Source organism: Anopheles funestus, chromosome 3RL, assembly GCF_943734845.2.
Source record: "Anopheles funestus chromosome 3RL, idAnoFuneDA-416_04, whole genome shotgun sequence".
Classification (NCBI taxonomy): Eukaryota; Metazoa; Arthropoda; class Insecta; order Diptera; family Culicidae; genus Anopheles; species Anopheles funestus.
The window spans coordinates 47,602,530-47,623,238 of NC_064599.1; the positions used below are offsets into that span (position 1 = coordinate 47,602,530).

General features: G+C 42.0%; 3 protein-coding genes across 8 annotated transcripts in view; 1 reads left to right on the top strand and 2 right to left on the bottom strand.

Moving 5' to 3' along the window:
• The window catches only part of LOC125767749 (neurogenic protein mastermind), a 68,944-nt gene that overhangs the window by 36,828 nt on the left and 11,407 nt on the right, over positions 1-20,709 (top strand). For 3 of the 6 annotated variants that reach the window (XM_049434603.1, XM_049434605.1, XM_049434604.1), the window contains 2 exons: positions 9,093-11,201; positions 15,121-15,186. In XM_049434603.1, coding sequence (XP_049290560.1) covers positions 9,093-11,201; positions 15,121-15,186 — 2,175 coding nt within the window. Of the gene's footprint in view, positions 1-689; positions 4,252-4,506; positions 6,830-9,092; positions 11,202-15,120; positions 15,187-20,709 lie in introns of those variants that run through there. The other 3 variants (XM_049434607.1, XM_049434608.1, XM_049434606.1) reach the window with 3 other exon arrangements.
• Positions 6,839-9,036, bottom strand: LOC125767786 (general odorant-binding protein 99b-like). The gene is made up of 2 exons (XM_049434685.1): positions 7,540-9,036; positions 6,839-7,413 (listed from the first exon to the last, which is right to left on the bottom strand). Exons 1-2 carry the CDS (start codon positions 7,588-7,590, stop codon positions 7,033-7,035), a joined length of 432 nt encoding a protein of 143 aa, XP_049290642.1. The 5' UTR covers positions 7,591-9,036; the 3' UTR covers positions 6,839-7,032.
• Positions 15,195-20,599, bottom strand: LOC125767789 (ionotropic receptor 25a). Its single transcript, XM_049434687.1, has 4 exons — positions 20,357-20,599; positions 20,141-20,290; positions 18,683-20,078; positions 15,195-18,599 (listed from the first exon to the last, which is right to left on the bottom strand). The coding sequence occupies exons 1-4, from the start codon at positions 20,454-20,456 to the stop codon at positions 17,477-17,479; spliced, it is 2,769 nt and encodes a 922-aa protein (XP_049290644.1). The 5' UTR covers positions 20,457-20,599; the 3' UTR covers positions 15,195-17,476.

The window sequence follows — 20,709 nt, forward strand, 5'->3', positions numbered from 1 at the left end:
TTTGTATGGGAGTTTTCGTTTTTTCGAATTCTGAAGCGTATATCTTTTGATCTGCTCGTCGTATTTGCATGAAACTTTCAAGAAAGATGGGTTTTTTTAGTTTTCCAACTAATATCATTTAGCTGAGAATTTTAAAAATTCGAAAAAAATGCAAACCCCATATAAATCGTATGGCCTACCCGGGTAGGCGGTCGTAGATATAAGGGGTATCAATCGAAAAAAATATTTAAAAAATGGTAAAAATAATTTTAAAATTTTTCTTTTTGTACGAAATGGAGAAAAACATGTTTTTCTAGGCATTTTAAAAATTTCAAGTCTGTACGACTTTCCTATCAAAAGATATTAAAAAATAAAAGTGCAAAACTTACCCAGGTAGGCGGTCATTGACAATAGGGTTAAGTTCAAAAAGAAAGTTTAAGAGTTAATGTAATACTGGTCAACGTTAAACCCTTTATTTAATCTTTATTTAATCAAACCCGTTATTTTATCTTTTTGTACTGAAACTGAATGTTACTATACCATAATAATTAACTGATTGTGTAATACTATAGTGTTTTTCGCCCTATATTGTCTCTCAAAGAAGCGTTAGCGTCATTGTTGCAAATTGGCAACTTGCAATCAATATCATCGTTTTGCCAATGCAGTGTCAAAGTGAGGAATTGATTGTAGTGATGACGAACATGATTCCTGTAACATTGATATAGGGCGAGAAGAGGAAATAACATATCTTAAAAACCCGATATTTTATTCTAAAGTTGCCCAAACAATAGAGATCAATGGTGATGTTTGGCTTTTGCTGCAAACGTACGAATGTAATGATTATTCGCCTTTTGCTTCCGATTCGTTGTCCTCTCTATAGCGGTACAAGATTTCAATATAGACACTTCTTCACACTGATGCAGTTGTTACTCACTGAAAGCAATGTCCATGAACTGTATTATTTGTGCTGGGTTTATAGGTTTAATTAAATTAAAATGATGTCACCCCTGCCTTTGGACTAGAATTCAATCAGCTCCGAGTTCCGTTCCTGAGGAACTCGTTGTTTTTTTTTGTTTTATGTTGTGCATTGCATCAATTTCCAAGACATTGGTTTGTGTCACTTTGGATTTTCGATACGGTGAGGAATATAATGACGGCACAACAGGATCATAAATAGCATGCTAACTTGGAAAGCGTTTATTTTTGTTTATTCAATGTAGCTGTAAATTTAGCAATTAAAAGTATGATTTGTGCTTTAATATAAAACAAAGATTTAGTATAATTGTTAAAAAAGGAAAGCATTAAAAACTGAAAGATGAAATCTTTTGAATCCCTTTGTATTTATGCAATAGATTCTTCTAAATTATTTATTTGCCTTCATTTGACTATTTTTAATTGCGAACGTTCTTTATGTTCTCACACTAAAAGCTATGAATAATCTAGTTTTTAGTTATTCGTTGCCTATTATGTTGAATACACACTACATTTTGAAGCGTCAGAGTGATACAGCATAACATAACGTGAGCCAAGGTGTAAAATTCAATGTAGTTACCAGCTATGTAGACTGTCTGAACATGTGATATTGCTCCAGTGTACTGAGATCTCGTAGTTTGTAGCATGACAGTGCCAGCGATGAACAAGACGAGCATTCGGAGAAAATCGTATGACGCAAAAGGAAAGAGATACAGGAGAACATGAAATGAGCTGCGAGTTGAAAAAGATCGAGAATTCTTACTCACTGCGTGTAAAATCTCATTTTTTTAGTAGTCTGATTTGGTGTGGTGTGGAGCCTTTGCGTGATAGTACAACAAAACTTATAGTAGAGCGGCACGTAACAGCAAATAATGGTCTGTTTCTGGAACACCACGAAAGCGACAAAACGGTACCGCTGTCCGAAGAGATGCGTTAGCGTCGATAACGAACATAGGCGGCGCTGGCCTCAAGTAGACGGTAGCGTAATCGATTCAAAGGACACGAATGTACGATTTGAAAAAAATAGAGATTATTTTAATCTGATACTATTTAACGATATCCTGGTTATAAGTTATGTAATTGTATGCTAATGTAGGGTTGCAGTTGAGCTATAATGCACATAAGTTTTATTGCACTAGTGTACAAATCTTGCACATATATTTGTAATTATACTGTTCATGTAGTAACTTTTAAAAACTATAAATTAAATTTTCTTACAACTCTCAATTCAAAGAAAAAGGTCCGCTAGTCGACACATTTTAGTAGATGTTCTTGTATTAAGTAAATACTATTACTATATGATTTGAGTTTTTGAAGCACCAAACGGGCTCGGCAACATTAGTAGCAACATTGACAGTGATAAATGATTGTACACACATACTGGTTTTTCTCGACAAGAGCGGAGCACAAATAGCAAACTGTGATTATGATTCTGATCAGATTTCCTCTCGTGCCCAATCTGCTTCTGCTTTGTTTCTCGTATACTCAAGCTATACGACTCCGTGTGCCGCGCAACCGGCGAAGCGAGGCAAAGGCCATAAACAATCCTTTCTGGAATGCGCGCGTAACGGAGCCGGGGGTACATTATGGTGGGGTGGTTAGAGGGAGTGGTTGGGTTTGGGGGTGAGTTTGCCCTGATCGGTTCCAGTTGAGGCGAATGTTGCGCCATGCTTCAAAAGAGAGCGAGAGAGGTTTCGATAACGATTGGGGCCATCCGAAGACCCGCGTTTGGAGCGATTCAGAATCGTTTGATGGCAACAATGCCGGAGAAATCTCACGCGTACCATACCACGAAGATCCACACTCTGGTTGATCTGGATGGAAACGTTTTATAGCTGGTTGGAGCGATGTGAGAAAATGTGCTTGCGTGATGACACACTCTCGCGAGTTCTGCAATTCCCTTCGCGTGGGTGTCGCTGAGTTCGTGCGAACAACCGTGTCGACTCGCACACGTTGGTTGGTACCCCCACAGGGGTGGTTCGAATCGACCGGAAACGGACCGCCACGTGTGCATGAGCGAGAAAGGAGGTGGTACGGTTCACGCATTTTGTTCTTTTTTTCTGTTTCATACGTACCCTATCTTGAAGCGGGTTCGTTCACTAGAGCGACTCTGTTTTTGTTTTTCTACCCAACTTTACACGAAAATGACAGATTGCTTACTAAGGTATGAGTGGAGTTGGAGAGACTGGTGCTTCAGTAGTAGCTGTCCTGCAACTCACCAAGCCGTTTGATGTGTACAGCTGGCAGCATGTTACTAGTTCACATCCCCTAGACTGTCTATGAAAAAGGCAGTAACCGCACGAGTAAGTGTCTGTTGCTTCTAGTAAGAAGCGTATCAACAAATGCATTAATTCGCTCGACAGTGGTACTTGAGAAATAATGTTCGAAGCGCATATATTAGGAACACTAGTAAGCAAAACAATTTAGCCTTTGTTTTGTTAAAAAAAATCTTATCACATGTTACGAATTTTGTATGAATCCCCAAGAATAAAGATACCGATTATTACAAAATAAGAAAACCAATAAAAGCCCTCCAGCCGATATTTGCATACTTTTGAGCTAAACGATATTCCATTGTTTAAGAACTATCAAAATTCTCTCACCCGTGCGTTTGAAGCAATTGTCCCCCATTTGTGACGTTTGGCGCAATCATACACCAGTAACTGTTACATGGCCATGCTCTGGCTGGTACTGTTGGTGCTCGCGAACCGATTACCATGCAATACACTCACTTCACCTCGGGCACTCATCCACGAATGCTACTTCCGAACGGCCAAAGATCCGCTTTCCTGGTTCCGCGACAGAAGATCTGCGACCAACGAACAGAGACGAACTGTTTCGTTGAACCGGCCTAACGGAGGACGCTTCCTACCGTTGTGGGTGGGTGCATCTACCGGACTGTAGGAATCATAACAACGATGGGGATCCGTAGCGGGGTGCGGCCGTGTTGGAGTGCAGGGGCCGTATGAATGTAATGTTATAGCTGGGAGGACTCTCTGGCACGCGCGTGTGGAACCGCTGGCTCAGCTCAGTTTATCTGTGCTTGCATTGCGATCGGGCACCGCTCGCTTCTGGTCGGCGGTAATCGGCTACTACCCCGAAGTGAACAGTCAATTGATGATGAGCACGCTGGAAATACTCTGCTAACTGTTGTTTGGAGCGTCGGAAGCTGGCAAGTACGCCACACGCAGTTCATCTTATGCCGTGCGATGTGACGGACGAACTTACAGTTTAGGCGCGTGTGACCGTAGTGCGAATCTCGCGTACATATTCATGGAGCATTTGAACGTGTTTAGAAAGGCATGCATTCTAATATACTCGACAAATATTGGCAATTTCAGAACCCTTTTTTTGTATCTGCGTTTTTAATGGTGATACTGTAAAACAATGGATCTGAACGATCTGAATGAACAGTGCATATGTGGGTGTTACAGTATCTTACTGTTAAAATCATTGTTTGCCGGTTCGATAAGTGTTGTACAAAAAATTGCGTGATAATAACGATCAGATCCTTATTGATATATGAAACGAACAACGTTTGCACAGGCATTACTTTAAAAAATGTTCTCATTCTGGATACGATTTGTGCATTAAATTATTTTTTTGTTGTTTTTCACCTCTATTAAAACTCTATTAAATGAAGTTTTCGTGTGTGCTGTATACTTATCTTGTGAAAAATATTATGTTTTTACGATGTGCAACGAACAATGATTAGTTCGATAAGAAATGTGTTAATTAATTTTATGTGTCACAACACTTCACTAATAGTGTTCAACTTTAAAGTAACTTCTTTCCCTTCTTCACGCGGCTATAATGCGGCTGACGGTTGTTTTATGTTCTGTAAGACCAGTTGCAATTGATATTTGCACTGTGATTGTGTTTCACAGTTGGGCACATTTGTGCGGTATCAATGCAATGAGACTATCAGGCTTTTTCACACCTAAAAATGCTACAGTAAATCCGATTTGATTGCCAGCAACAGCCCGGTTAGCTTGGTATAGCTCAAAGCAATGTTACTAATGCGATAGGGCACGTTTGTATTTCAAACCTCGATTATGTGCTAAATGCATCAATATGATGTTTTCTGTAAATCATTTCATGGCTCGGATGTCTAGTATGGTTATGTACAGAGAAAGATAGAGCATAAAATGTGATAGGGAAAAATGTATCATCGGCTCAAAACTAATTTCCAAACATAAAAACATATCCATGAAACGATTCAGGAATTCGTTGTAACGGTCGTTTCATTTTCAAGAAGGGCAATATTTCGACGACTTTGATCAATAGTGCCTCGATAGTGTCGATAATATCTTGCCGACATATAAAAAGTTTACCTTTTTTTTTGGTGCTGGTGCGTGTCACTACGTCTACGAATAGTCGTGTAGCATATCGCGAGCTACTATCACACTACTTACCAACTTATAACCGTGTCCTATCCATGGAGTAAACTTTAGCACATTGCTCCTTTATCTGTACTCAGTGTTGCGAAACAAAAGTAATGAAAAAACGAGGTTTAAATGGGATAAATGCAACGCTTAAGCGTGATCCACATACTAAGCAACGTTAGCAAACGTGTTAGTATAAACGTCCATTGAAACGCACGTAAAAAGCGACTACTACCAAAAAAAAGCACCACCAAAGTCTATCGCAAGAAAAAGAAAGCGAAAGTGTGAGCATCACGGGTATGTAGTAATAAACGTAGTGAAGATACCAAGTGCCTATTGGCCGCGTCGTTTACAAGAAGCTTTTTTTTTCAATGTTGCGCACAATAATGATGCCTAAGAGTGTGTTTGTGTCGTCATAGTGTGCCTGATGCGTTCAAACGTTTTGTTTAAAACAGTCGGTAAATGATAACTTTAAACACAGTTATACGTACCGTAAGAAAAGGAAACAATTTACCTTCGTATGTGTCTTGCCGTGATACGCCAACGACGATGGAATATGTAGAAAGTCAGAAACAATAGCGCAAACGTAGCATTGCATTTATTTGCGAAAAAACAGTGTACAGCTGGAAACATTTTATTCCACTTGCATGCGATTGGGATACATTTCCCCATGCGAGCGTATCCAGTATCCCCAACGCAAGAGTGAAACCTGCGTGGTTAATGACTGCTAGAAAGGTAAAAGAACATCGAGCCATCTCGATCGACAAGAGCGAAACAAATGGGAAGCATTGAAGTAACACTTGCCTAACAGCGCAGCGGGAGCACTGCAGACGTTTGCCAGTTACGCAGTTTAAATTAGAAGCAAAAAAAAAATCATTATGTTGATTTGTTACAATTTTTATTCTATAAATACTAATCTTCGTTCCGGGCGTGCGGTACTAGTATTGGCGGTATTAGTGCTGGTATGCGATGGTGCGCTTGACGCCATCGGCCAATAGTAAACAAAGTCAAGAAAAGAACCCCCTATCCTAGACTGTTCAAACTTGCCTGGTGAAAGCGGCGCAGTAGACATTTTTCAAAACCCATCGCGTCGTCGCCGCCGCGTGCCCTGTGCGCCATCGACCGGGCGATTGCGTTTGGTAAAATTCGAACGAACCGAAGCCATGAGCTGAGACGGTTGGGTCGTACACCTCGGACAGCAACCGTACCAACAGCAGCACCATCATCATCCGAATTCACCGCATCATCCCAGTTGTGAATATCGAAGAAAAAATAGCTCTATCGGTTGTATCGGTTGCTGTATTCCACTGCATATGGTACATTACCGTCCGACTACGGAGAAACGAAACGGTTCCATCACAACACTCTTCTTAAGATAGGCCGATCTTTGGTTGCTCTCCATACCAGCGTGTTCTGCGACCAGTCAGTCTTAATATTCAGAAATAGTCGGTTCCAGAAGAGCAACCGGCTCACCGTTATTAATGAATGTTTGGGTAACTATATCGTTCTAATCGCATTTTATTTTTGAGCTTCATACATTTTACAGTTCCGTTAAAGATGTTCCATACCAATTCACCAAACATCAATATTTAGTTTTTATAACACAACAACCAGCTTCTTTGCTTGCTGAGGCTAGGTTGAATTCGGCATACCCTAGGAAAAAAAATTGTGTTATTGTCACAAGTACCATACGCCTCTAAGTACTGCTGGTGCTGTTGCTGCTGCTTTGATCCATTCCGTACTCTTCCTTCAAGCACTGGAATGCACTATAAGCACGGTCGCACGGATTGTCGATCAATGCTAAATTTCTATTATCCAGACAGTCGCGATGCTTGGCGATAAATTCGATCTCATCATCCACTTTGCCCAGATATTCCCAGTTCGCATGCAAATCGACCCCTTCCTCATCGTCGTAAAGATTAAGCGTGAGTCCGAGACATCTCACGAAGCAATGCGTTACGGGATCGTCCGGAAATGCGTTCGCTCGGTATCGAGCTTTCAAATCTTCCGTCATTCCTTCCACAACCTTGCTGCAGGAATCAATCAGCGACTCTATATCGTCCGTCGCTCTTACAAGCTGTAACAATGCCATTTGGTGGGCGCGATAAATGAATTTAAATATCAGAGTTAGAATTCAACTTTTTAAACCATTTGTCGCAATACTCGATACACAAATTGTAAATTCTTCCCTAAAGCCAACTACCTGCACAGACAACACTGTCAAAACTGCAGCAAGGAGAACGATAGATTTCATTGCTCGCCTTCCGGTAGTTGTTCACTTAAACTGCTGCTTGCTAGCACGACACTTGGCCACTGACAACTGTTGTCACAAATCGATTTACTGTCAATTTTTATAGGATTGTTTTCTGTCTGAACGTTGCAATATGCCGACGTCTAAACTGCTAGCTAGGATAGCGAAAGACAAATGAGGAAATCGCGTGCTAGTGCCATAAAATTGAGTGGTGTTTTCGCAAATGAGTGTATTTAACTCCTTCAGCACATCAGGAAGTCGCTCGCTAATACGCTGTTCATTAGGCGCCTTCTTAAAACGAAAGCTTACCTATGGTTAGAGGTGAATTTTCCAATGTTGTTTGTTATTATCATTCTTTAGAGGAAATTACATTCGAATCTGTTGGGAAAACAAGCAATTGTCGTTTCGTGCAAAAGATTGATTTAAGTTTTTTCTCTTGTTCAATTGTTCAAGCATTTTGTCATATTACAGCAGTGTTATGATACAGATGTATGCAATTTGAAAAAGTAAATTCATATGCTACATCATAAACGGATATTGAAGATTCTCGCTATTTAAATTTGGTTTTGTAACATTTTTTTTAATTAGAATCTTATAGAACAAAATTAAACGAGCGTTAGGGTTAGCCAAGATTTCTCTATTCTGCCTTAACATGTTGGCTATTTCAAAATTTTCATTACGCTATAATAACGTGAGCTCCAATGTTTTCTCTTTTCCCTTGAAACTTATGTTTTGAAGCTACGCTTCCGTTTTGTCATGAGTTACGCTTTGGCCGAGCGAGATTAAGTTCAATGTTTAAAGTCTTTCATCACGTTCATATCTCGACGCGTTTCAATCGATGGCACGCTGTGTCTCGAAGTCGTGGTGTACTGGATCTTGGGAAGTCATTAGGCGGATATTGATGTTGCGTGAATGTTTTTCTTCATTTTATTTAACTGCTCTTTGTACTGTACTGTTTTTTTTGTCGATGCGTTTTCGAACCACGATTCAGTCAGAGAAAGGAATTATGAAAAAAACTAGTTACGAGCCTCAACTCAACTACAGCTTTCAAACCTTTGAGCTGCATGTTGTTAGAGCAGTAAAGCGCACACCAATCATAGGCAAATAGACAAGGGTTTTCCTTGTTTAGCTTTTGTTCGTTGTCATGATCGTACAATTTTACCTATATCATAATAAATAGCTTTTTTACTTAGAAAAGAACATCATATTATGAAGAGCTCAAAGGAAGTGGCAGCTAAGGGGGGAAACGAATATCATTTGTTGGGTTTTAATTAATGTAACGGAACTTGGCGTTGTGTACCAGTTGCTAGCTATATGAGTGAGCGAACACTTCGGAGAACCTACGCTAGTGTACGCCATCATTTATGAATAATTATTTTCTGTTGATGTCAATCTGCGCGTGATCAATGTTTACGACCACTGGTTAATATAATTCTCCAAATGAAAACTATTGTACAAGTATTTTGTAACGTTTCTAATTCGCTTCACTTATTTCACTTTCACAGCAACAAAAATTCCTTAAGCGGCCAGCTGACGATATCGATTCCGCCTCCGACTCTTATGAGCCACCGGTAAAACTACAGCATAACGGATCCGAGAATCTTACCAAATTCTCCGTCGAGATCGTTCAACAGCTGGAGTTTACGACATCTGCCGCTAACTCGCAACCTCAGCAGATCAGTACAAACGTTACGGTCAAGGCACTGACCAATGCGTCCGTCAAGAGCGAAGGATCTACGGCGAATGGTGGTCCGGGAGGTGGGATTGGTGGAACCGGAGGTGGCAATGGAATGTCTGGCCAGCAACAGCAAGCGACCAACAATCCTACACCGTCCCCGCACATGCACGATCTTGGCAATATCGTCGATTTCAAACAGGAGCCGGAGAACGAATTTGCGGATCTTTCGGCAGCGTTGGAAAAGGACGCGGCGGCCAACGGGCATTTTCCGGGACTGTCAGACTTTATTGGGGACGATACGAACGATGAAAATGACACATTCAAGGATCTCATATCGGATCTCTCGGACTTTCAGTCCGATTTTCTCGATTTCGAGGAAAAACCCCAACCACCGATGCAGCCACAAGGACAGCAACAGCAGCCATCATCACACCAACAGCAATCAGAGATGCAGCCACAGCAGCAGCAACATCAACAGCATCAACAACACCAGCAGCTTATGCAGTCGCAGCAAGCGCAACAGCATATGCAGCAGCAACATCACCCGCAGCAACCGCCGCATCACCAGATGCAACATCAGCAGATGCATCACCAACATACGCAGCAGCAATCTCAACAACATCAACAACATGCTGCAGGAGGCCAACAAATGCTTTCGACCCTGCAACAACAACAACAACACCACCGAACACATCCACAGCATCTGCAACAGCATCTTCAACAGCAGCTCCAACACCATCAGCAAATCGAGGTGAAGCAGGAAAGCTGTATCAAACAGGAACATCCCAGCCCTGGACTGATGGATAATATGAGTATAAAGCGTGGCGGACCACTAACGCCACAGCAGCAGCAGCAACAGTATTCGAATGCATTTGGGGATGGAATCAGTGGGCCTGGCAGCGGGGCGGGCACTGGACCAATGACGAAACAGCGACCCGGTTCTGGGTATGGCAATACCCAAAACGGACCCATGTCCGAACTTTCGCCTGCAGCCCAAACACTTAAACATATGGCCGAGCAACATCAACACAAGAACGCTATGAATATGGGCTTCCCACGTACAGCAGGACCCCAAGGTCCGCAAGGTCAACAGCGTCCACCCTTCTCGGAGTTCGGCCAGTTTCCGGGCAACGATTTTATAAACTCTCCTGTCGGTGGTGCAGGTGGTCCAGTGGGTGCTAACAGTACAGTCGGAACAGGTACGCTACCGCTTAGTGGTGGTGCACCGGGAGGTGGAGGAGGTGGTGGTGGTCCTGGCGCTGGACCTGTTGCGGGTGGTCAGTTTCATAAGGCGAATGTGCCACCGTTCCCTGGAGCAGACTTAATTAAGCAGGAACTCTTTGCATCGCAGAACGATTTCGATCTAAAACCAACGCTAAACCGGTTACAGTCTGCAATGGGTCCAAACGGACCAAAACTTGGCCCAGTACCGGGTGGATTTGTGAAAACGCCTAATCAACAGCCAACTCCTCAACAACAACAGCAACAACAATCTCAGCAGCAACAATATTCTCCCTATGGTTCACCTGGTGGTTTACCGAACCATAGTGGTAGTCCCGGACCAGGTTTTATGCCAGGTCCGAGAGGAGCCGGTACCGGACCTGGTATCGGATCAAATCAAGGGCCCGCTGGAGGTCCGAATGTTGCTGGAGCAGGTGGACCTGGAGGTCCTGGTGGAGCAGGTGGTGGTGGTGGTGGAGGAGGAGGCGGCGGCGGTGGCGGTGGCGGCGGCGGCGGAGGAGGGGGAGGAGGAGGAGGAAACAATAACACGGGTGGTTCTGGTGGTAACGGTGGGCCTAACAATGGTATGCCTCCTCGAGGTGGCGCACCTAATGGAGGATCAATGCCGGGAGGACAAAACGCAACGATGCTTCAGATGAAGCAAACGCAACAGTTGCACATCAGTCAGCAGGGTCCGGGAGGTCATGGTATTCAGGTAAGTGTTTATTAGCATGTTGATGATTTCATAGCAGTTGCAACGTATAGTTGATGTAGTCTAGAAATATAAAAGCATATCCAGCAATGGTAATGAAGCCCTGCAGATCGTTATTCTTGAGTAGTAATTATTTTTAGAGCAATTTTTACTAGAGTTGTCAGTGAAGATGTACTACGCAATATTGGTAAATTTTTTCGGACTTTGAAAGTTGTACTAATACAAATGGTATCCCGGCCTTCAATCAACTTCTACATTGTTCTTAAGCCAGGCGTGCTGAAACGTGAGTAACTCCAACCGGATGAACTCTACGCTTCACAGTTCGAATACTCATGATCTTGGGCATCATTATGGACAGTACTGCGTTCCGGCTGAAACAGCGATGCATCTGATCAACGTTCTGTCCATCTGGCATACACGCACAAACCCTTGTAGTAGAGAAGTTACATCTCTCTAAACATCATTATTGCACCATACGTATGCCAGTCGTACGGTCCGACACGCAAGTGTTGTTTACCCCCCAAACAACATCGCTTGAGGCGGGCGAGGGTTTGGAGGCGGTACTGACAGTTGACTTGGAGTTACAGAGCGAACTGCAATTAATGCACTCGCAAAAAGCGCAAGGAACTGCATCCATCCAAACACTAATTTGCATTAATTATTCCAGAAACAAATCAATCCGAATCATGCCGCCGTATGGTCGGATAGGTATAGCAGTAGAGTTGCCCTCGTACTCTCTCGGGCTCTTAGTGGTTGAATGTATTGTCTTGCTTACTGCAGTGCTTGACTGTCTGTCTGCTATATGAATGCACGTATGTGTGATTGGACCCAGGTGTGTGTGTGCTCCGTCGTGGCACGCTACCAAAAGAGCGGGGGTTTAAATTTTTCCTCTTCATTTTCACTGTACTTTACACCGCCGTTGCCGCACGTGTAACGAACAATCGCTTGCGAAATCGGTGGACTTTGTTTTTCGTATGCACCGACAAGCATGGCAAATAAGCTGCATGAGAGATACTGTGAGGAATGGATACACTCGCGGGCCACCAATAAAATTGTGCACTAGCAGCGAATTGAGTCAGGGAGCAGAGGAACAGACGCTTCAAACGGTTGTAGTAGTTTATTTTTTAGAAGATAATTTGAGTTTTTCTTATATTTTTTTTACACAGGCAATGCTTGTATAAAAGTAGCTTGAAGTTTACTTCTACGCTTCAGTATGCCAAAAGATTGTAATCTTCGCCATATCGATGATTTGATAGGCGCTGGCTTCCATAACCATTGCTTGATAGCTATAGCATAAGTTAATAATCTTATGAATTCAATCGAAATCAAATAAGCAGTAGCCTTGGCTGGTAAAAGTAAACTGATGTAAGGATAAATTCAATCTGAACTATGTTGCAATTTGATTGATAATTTATGATATTTGTTTTGTATATATTGTTTCCTATTTGCCAGAACTCATTAGTGCAACTGTGACAGAATTTAGCAACCTTTTGATCAGATATTGACAAAGGGTGCGTTTTATTCAGTTTACACACACTTTAAGGCATCCCATGGAAATATTCTTGTGCCGGATTCGATGCCTGCACAGCTACTGTGTTCATATCAATGTTTTCCACCCCTGACAGCGTTCGAATCCTCTTGGCTTGTTGGAACCACTGATGAAGTTCGGAGTGCTCTGCCGAGGGAACAGATTCTCGAGGGCGCACACAGCACCATAAATCGCAAAACTGATCATGTTTCCGGGAGAGTTTAATGGGTTTTGCGAGACCCTTATATTTCATGTTTATTACCAGGAATGCTGTTCCTTTCGCAGCTTCTTTCGTTGAACGTTTCTTTCGGGATAGGCATTAGCACTACTACTATGACCGCCATTGGGTACTACTACACACTTCCGATCGGTAGGAGAATGAAAAAAAAACCCCACACGAAACCAACGTGCGCGCCGTCGATGTCGGTGGCAATGATTATAATGATCCCTGTGCTGCCAATGATAATGATGTTGCGAATGTCGACGAGTGTTGATGGTGGTGGTGAGTGTACCATTTGGATTGAAAATGGTTTGTTTGTGTGTGGATGCGATGGTTGGTGTGGCGTATGAATGCCTTTTTTTGTGTCGTGATACGATATCGATCCAGTTTTTACATTGAACGGTTTAGGCAGTTAGCTGATAGCTAATTGCATTAAGCTGATGTCTTCCGTTGAATGATTTCTTCAACGTATTTCTCTATAAACAACACCTTAATTAGCCTTCATTGAAATGCGTGTTTTTAAAAGGAACAGTTCATCTACACGATGGTAAAATTTTACATTCTCGTTAAATAAATATTCAAATATACTAAAATTTTAAAATGAAAAACCTTTGCAATTGTACACCTTACATATCCAATCCGTTATTTTCAACATAACGTTTATTTTAAGGTTACCATGTGCCTCCATATCGTTTAGTAGTTCTTGCAATCTGTTGCGTGTAAGTTCTTCAGTTCAATGAGCCACTTAGCGTTGTCCTACGCGTTTGAGCTAGTGCGTTAAAAATCGTAGGTTCAAAACTATTTCGGATAAAGACAGAGAACACGTTAACACTAGAACTACCGGACCAGTCATTTTGACTGGAACGCTTCATTTTCATCACATAATTTTTTAGGGTTAAACAATTCTAAGGTAGTTCAAACATGAGTTTCACATATATATTCTATAGTACGATCTGCAATAAACAATAAAATATACTCCAACTCTTCGAAATTGTTTAAAAATTAACCACAAACGAAAAACGCTTAAAACGCTTGGTAGTTCTAGTGTTAAACCTAACTTTCAAATCCCACTGTAAGGCAGTGTGCCCAAGTCTAAATTCGTTTCTCCAAGAGAGGAATCTGGAATGAGAGAGAATTTCAAATTCATTGTTTTTATACATCAGTGCATAACAATAACATAACTGAGAGTATTTTCTGAGTGGCAGTCAAGATAATTTTGAACTTTATTAGCTACACGTTTATTGACATTATAATTTTATTTGATACTGACTAAAATTGAACCTAAGATCCTTAACAGTTTTAAAAGCTTGTTCAAATTTACTAGGATAATCGAATCGATAAAACGATTCTAGAACATAGTAACTAGCGTTTTGAAATGCACATAATCGTTATATCACAATGGATCTACATATGTATATTTATGTGAGAAAAAATATGCAAAACATATTCACACTGAAACGATTCGGCCAAACCGTTCTTAATTTATTAAAAAAATACAGTGCACATAAACAAAACTTTGAAGAGTTACTCATCGTTAGGGTTAGGACTAATTTCGGAAGTTATTTGTTGTTAAAATACTGTTCATTTTATTAGACTATTGTTTACATTTCTACGCTGGCGTAAGATTGGTTTTATGAATCAAACGAATTTTCCACTTGAATTTGTGGAATGATCCACTTGAATAAACGGATTCACAGCATGAATTAAGAATGAATCATTCAAATGTGCTAATGTTGGTCGATTGAATTGAGTATTTATTGCGCTTGAGTAAAGTAATCGTACATTATTTTCCAATTACTTAATGTGTCAATAGTTGGGTGCTTTTGTACCCTTGGTATTAGTAAGCTCGTTCTTTATGATTGTTACTGTCTATGTTTCAATTTTATAAATTCATTTTCCACCGATAGTAACAACACGCAAGGCATTGAAGGTGTAGGATGGCCAGTGAGAATGAGAATTATTAATCGATATCTTTCGTTGGATCGTTAGGGTAATATTTTCTAACACGAGGTTCAAATGTGTATAGTTTGATATGTAGAATAGATGCGTTATACTAAAAAACACTAAATACTGTATACTGTAGACTGGTTACGTTTTCCTATTCTCAATAACAAATAAATTTTGCTATAATGATTCATAATCATGCAAGCATTTCCTAACATTTCCATTCACAGGTAAGCGCCAACTGCGAAACTACTATTGCCCGACAGTCCAAAAGGAACAACAAAACTGTTCACACGGTAAGCCATGTTACAGCTTAAGGTGATTTGCAGTTTTGTCCGTTAATTATTATGTTGTTAGCGGCAAATCTTTCAACTCTACTGCTGTGTTCCCACTATCTATGCCTTTTAAATTGATGAAAATCTGTCACCCTAGCCGTCCTGAGTGTGTGCGATACACCAACCATTTTAGGAGGCTGGCAAAATGCCATCGGTTTCTTCATAGCTACCGATGCCAACCTAAATGAGTTAGTTGCAATAATATGCCAAATTTCCGTACAATGCACCTTATGATGTATTCTACATCATAGCGAAATGGATTGTTAGCGAATATCACAGAAAAACGGATAAACCTTTGTGTTCAATTGCTTCTCGGCACAACAGTGATCCATTGCGTATTCGATGTCCGTATCCTGGCGAGATGTTCTACATATGCACACATACAAGGACAGAATAGTATGCCGTTATATGATGCGATGTCGGTTCGGGATGTCGACCCGCGGCGAATTATGGAGAATTTATCAGATTAAGCTCTAAAGCTACTTCCGATATGCGTTCGCTTTTCGAATGCATGTTTGTAGCATATCTTCCGGAAGTATTAAACACTTTGGTGTGCGTTTAATTCGGGATTGATGGCTGGCCCTTTCTGCAATTAATCGATGAAGAGAGCAGGAAAAAAATAGGAATCATACATTGGAACTTATTTTGCCATTAGTGTCAAGGGTGAACAATTTCACCACATTTGGCGACTCGTCATTTTCGTTTGGGAAGCTTTTAATAAATTTAGAAAAAAATACGCTTTTGCTGCGTCCAAATGAATTTGTTTTCCAAAAACAAAAAAAAATCACACATTTTTTTTCATTGAGCTTCAACAAACGCTTGCGGTGTACGCTCTAGTTATGGTCGTGTGATATATATCTCACAAACAGCTACATTCTAATCCATACGCTCGACCACACCACGACCCCGGTGCAGTACAACGAATCATGCTGTCAGAAAATGTAATGAAGTTGAATTAATGATTATGCAATCATTGACAATGATGGCAGTTGCCTGAAGGGGAATGCACGCGATGTATATAGCTCTGTATCGTTATTTTACCCCGGGCTGGTGAGGGACTGTTTACATTGCGCAGCTAAACCAAGAAACACTTTGCTGCTGCTAGAGAGCCAAACGTCGTTGCGAAGCAAATGTTTGAAAAATTAAAACAAAAAAAATCAATCAAAGAAAGAGCCCTCATCGTGACGGTTTCCTGTATGGTGGTAGGTATTTGTATAAACAAGTTACAAGAATCGAATGTGGTAGTTTCGGAAAAATGGTGTCGTCCGGCACAGCGGCATTATCATGTTCCGGTGTGCGTACTATATCGTAAGTGGGTAGCCAAAACCGGTCACGTAAGGAATCGACACCATTTATCTATCACTAAGTGAAGCTTTCAAACCATTTGCCTTAATGAAGCTGATAGCTTGAAATGCGAGAATGGCTTTGGCTATAGAGGAAATACACATAAACTATATGCATCTTGGCGTACAGACGCCACGAGTCTATCAAGCGTATGGTTTATTTCATCGTCGTACTCTTCTTTGGTCACGACAATACACGCTGGACGCTGGCTACCATACCAGACACCCACCGCCATCAAACACTCATTTGCCTGCCCAAATGTCAGAATAAATGAGCAACTCGTTCATACTACCTCCATCCTTTGACATAATTGGTATGGCGAACATGGTTTAAAAATAGTGCCACCACTCTCCATGGGTGCTCCATAACAATTGGTAAGATTTTTCTGGGATTAGCTGGAATAAGGCGAAGCATTATATGGCTGTGGATAGCTAAAGTTCTCCTCTCTTCATCAATAGAGCATCTTTCCATCTGCTAAGTAAGGGTTCGTGTGATACGTGGCCAGATGCAAATTATCAAAACTACAATCGGAGTAACGATGCGTACGTGGCTCTCAATATGGTCCTTGTTAGGATGGAAGCTACTACATACGTTTGAATTTACCCAACATACCAAACTGGTGGTCTACTGGTTACTGCATCGAATAGCATAAGTTGGTTTTAATCATTTTACTAAATGAAACGCACTTTAAAAATGCCCACGACCGTTCAAAACTGATTGTTCTGTGTATCATTAGGAATATTTGATGGCTTTTCATTTCCAATGGAAGGTTTAGGCGAATTTAAGTGCGATGAGAAAATTTTTATTGATCTAAGTTGTGCGGTTTCTAGTTTAATACCTGATCTACGAACTGCTGCTGTTAGTAGTCAACTCAATTCTCTACCACTTACTGTGCTCCAAAATTTCGCTAATGTATAGGATTCCTGGGCATGATGGCAATGTAGGACAGCTTTTGCTGCCTCTCTGCCGCAGATACAAACTTACTGCCGATCGTAATTTCTTTCGGTATTGGTTTCTCTTTTTTCGTGTTGATTTTCATTGTACCCCCGCGAACCTTACCTGGCGGGGTGTCTAAATCAAGCAGATGTTTTACCGCGGCGATCGATTTTTCCTTCAGTGCAAAGCGCTTGTCGTGCCGTTCTATCGGTTTGGTGTCTACATTAGCAAAAGGAGCTACCTTTATAAAGTTTCGGCTATTCTCCTTGCGTCGATAGTAAATTACTTCGCCCAGTAGTGTGACCATTGCCAGTGCTAATCCGACCAACGTCGCTATGAATACGCCACCCAAGCTTTCCAAGGTGATACCTTCGCTGTCGTCGGTATTGGGACACTGGCTACGGGCACTATTGTTCCAAAACTTAGCCGTAAGCGACTCAAAGTAGCGCTCCTTTTGCAGCTCCAGTATGAAGTAGCTTAACTCGTCCTGCAGATGGCTACCCTGCTGCACCGCTATCCCGTACGGCTGCTCGGCAAACACCTCACCAACCTCAGTGAAATTACAGTTGCGCGATATTTCGTATCGTATTTCGGCCGAATCGTGTATGAACGCAAAGTCAGCATCGAGATGTTCGTTGACGCGCCGAAAACCGTCAGCCGCTGTTACTACGGGGTCGGCCGATTCAATTGCAGAAAGGATATTGATGTACTGCTCCTTAATCGGGTAATCCCAAACGCGGTACTGTGCTTGATCATTGCCACTAGACAAGGTTAAGTTGCGCCACATTTGGTACAGTACATCTTCGGCGTTTTTCATGTTCCGGAAGTAGTCATGCGTATCGGAATCTTTCACGACGGTGTACTTGATTCGGCTTTGGCGCGATAGCTGCTCCAACGATTGTACCGGTGTTTGCATCCGTTCGACCGTGAGAAAGGCGGCCAGATTGGCAGTAAAGGTAGCTAGCATGAGCACCACAAAGAGCCAGTAGGCGGCGACTAGCGTTCTGCCAGAGAGAGCTTTCGGTGCCTCACCACCACCCTGCGGGGTGAAGGAGGTCAACGCAAACCAGAAGCTTTCTTTAAGCGTAAAATTTCTATAGGGAAAATATGAAACAAACAGAACGACGTGTAACGGATCGTCTATTACGAAATGCACATCGCACATACAACGCCTTACCTGCATTCGTATGGATAAGCATCCTTGTTGTTTTTCGCACTGTACGGGGAAAATTTATCCAGCAGCCATAACATGACGGCAGTTGCAACGATCGCCAGCAAAATGCTCAACCATACCTCGAGCCGCAGCACGGTCATAAACTTGAACAACGACGTTTCACGGACCGGTTTGCGCATTGCTATCAGAATGCCCGTCTGTTCGAAGTACGGCGCAACGAAATCAACCACTTCCTCCCGCTCGGCGGTCATCTTAAGCGAGGCAATGGCAAAATCAATCTCACCCACTACCAAATCGCCTACAAGACCATCCCATTTGCCATCAGCGTCGCGCAGCCCGAAGGTACCGTTCCGTGGGGAAACGAGGTCGTAGTCAAAGTTCATAACCACAGACAGCTGATGCAGGAAATCGATACAGTACCCTTCCCAAATTGGTTCGCCGGAAGCCGGATTGCGCAGGATCTTGCCAGCCGGATCACGCTTACGATATGCCCATGGTATAGATTCTGTCGTACCGACGCGGAAAAATCGTTTGCTATTTGGTAGCGTGTCGTTTTTCGCTAGTACTATCTGGCCTTGTACCACACTTCCAATGGTCTGTTCTGTGGGTGAGCTGATAATCGAGAGATTAAGATTGGGACGTATCAGACCATTTTCTTGCACAATCCAAAATTGCGCCATCAAGGCCATCTGGTTCATCAGTTCTTCCCGGGCGGTGGTTACACGTGCGACGAGTTCTTGGTCTAATTCCGGCGTACAATTGAATGCGCGTACCATAGGTATTGCACCATCAATGGACCATCCCACAACTACTTCCAACACATTCTCTAGATGCACGCTTATTGGATCGAAATTGTCGGGACAAATACACGGAGGAAGATGTCGCAAAAGAATGCAGCAGGTGTTGCTGTCCAGAAGTAAACGATGCATTTCTGGAAAAGTGTCCACATGTGCATATTTGTCGGTCTGCAAATCGGTGAACAGCAAATTCCACTTTTCCGGTTTACGCACCAGTCCACCGTCGATGGCTTTGTGAAGGATGGCATTAATCTCCATCGTTCCTGCTACTACTGCGTAAAAGGATGGATAGGGGCGAAGATCTTTTATTCTACCCACCGTATCCTCATCAAGTTCCCCGAAGGTGATCGCTCGAAGATATGAATCCGATATGAGTAGATAAATCGCGGCATCCACATCCCGAAGGTTTGGCAGTATGTAAACTACATCGTTGCCTGCACGCGCTAGTAAGAAGTTTTCCATCAGCTTTACATACGTTTGTATGGATAGATCGATGTGAAAGTAAGGAATACCGAATTCTTCCGCAGCACTTGAGATATATTGCGAATCGATCCACGTTACATCCAGCAGAACAGAAACTTCTTGAGAGAGAGCAGCACAAACTATATCAAGTAAATTAGTTAAAGGCGTAATTACTAAAATCCACCATTTCGTTAGATCTTACACTGTTCGGCACCACCAAACTGTAAACGTTCACGATCGTATTCAACGTAGTAATCTTTTATCGTGAATCCTTTAACTTTGGGTGACAGTTTTTTAATCGCATCAGCAACCATCGTTGGAATGTCTGGTTGTTCCTTTTCATGCACTATCACTGGCGAATATCATCAAACAAACCAAGATTAGATGCAACAAACAACTTTTCGGCGATCAATCTTACCAATTCCAATCACAATGTTTCCTTCCTCTTCATGTGTTATATTCGTTGAGGTTGTTGGCTGCAATGCCATCAAGAGTGCCGCAAGATATACAATCAACATTTTAAACTTCTTGTTAGATCAACGGAAAAGGGTTAACCAATGTGAAACTGATCTACTGCCATGAAAAACCTGAGCTAGAATGACGTGAGCTTTCGAAATTGTACGGAATATTAGATCCTATGGACAGTCATCCACCGTCAAGCGGTTAGTGAAGAAAGTTAAAGCATATCCTTGACGTCAAATTATAATTTTTCGTTGTTGCTTTCTTTGCTCCGTCAGCCGTATCGTACAATTGAAATCCACGTAGCAGACC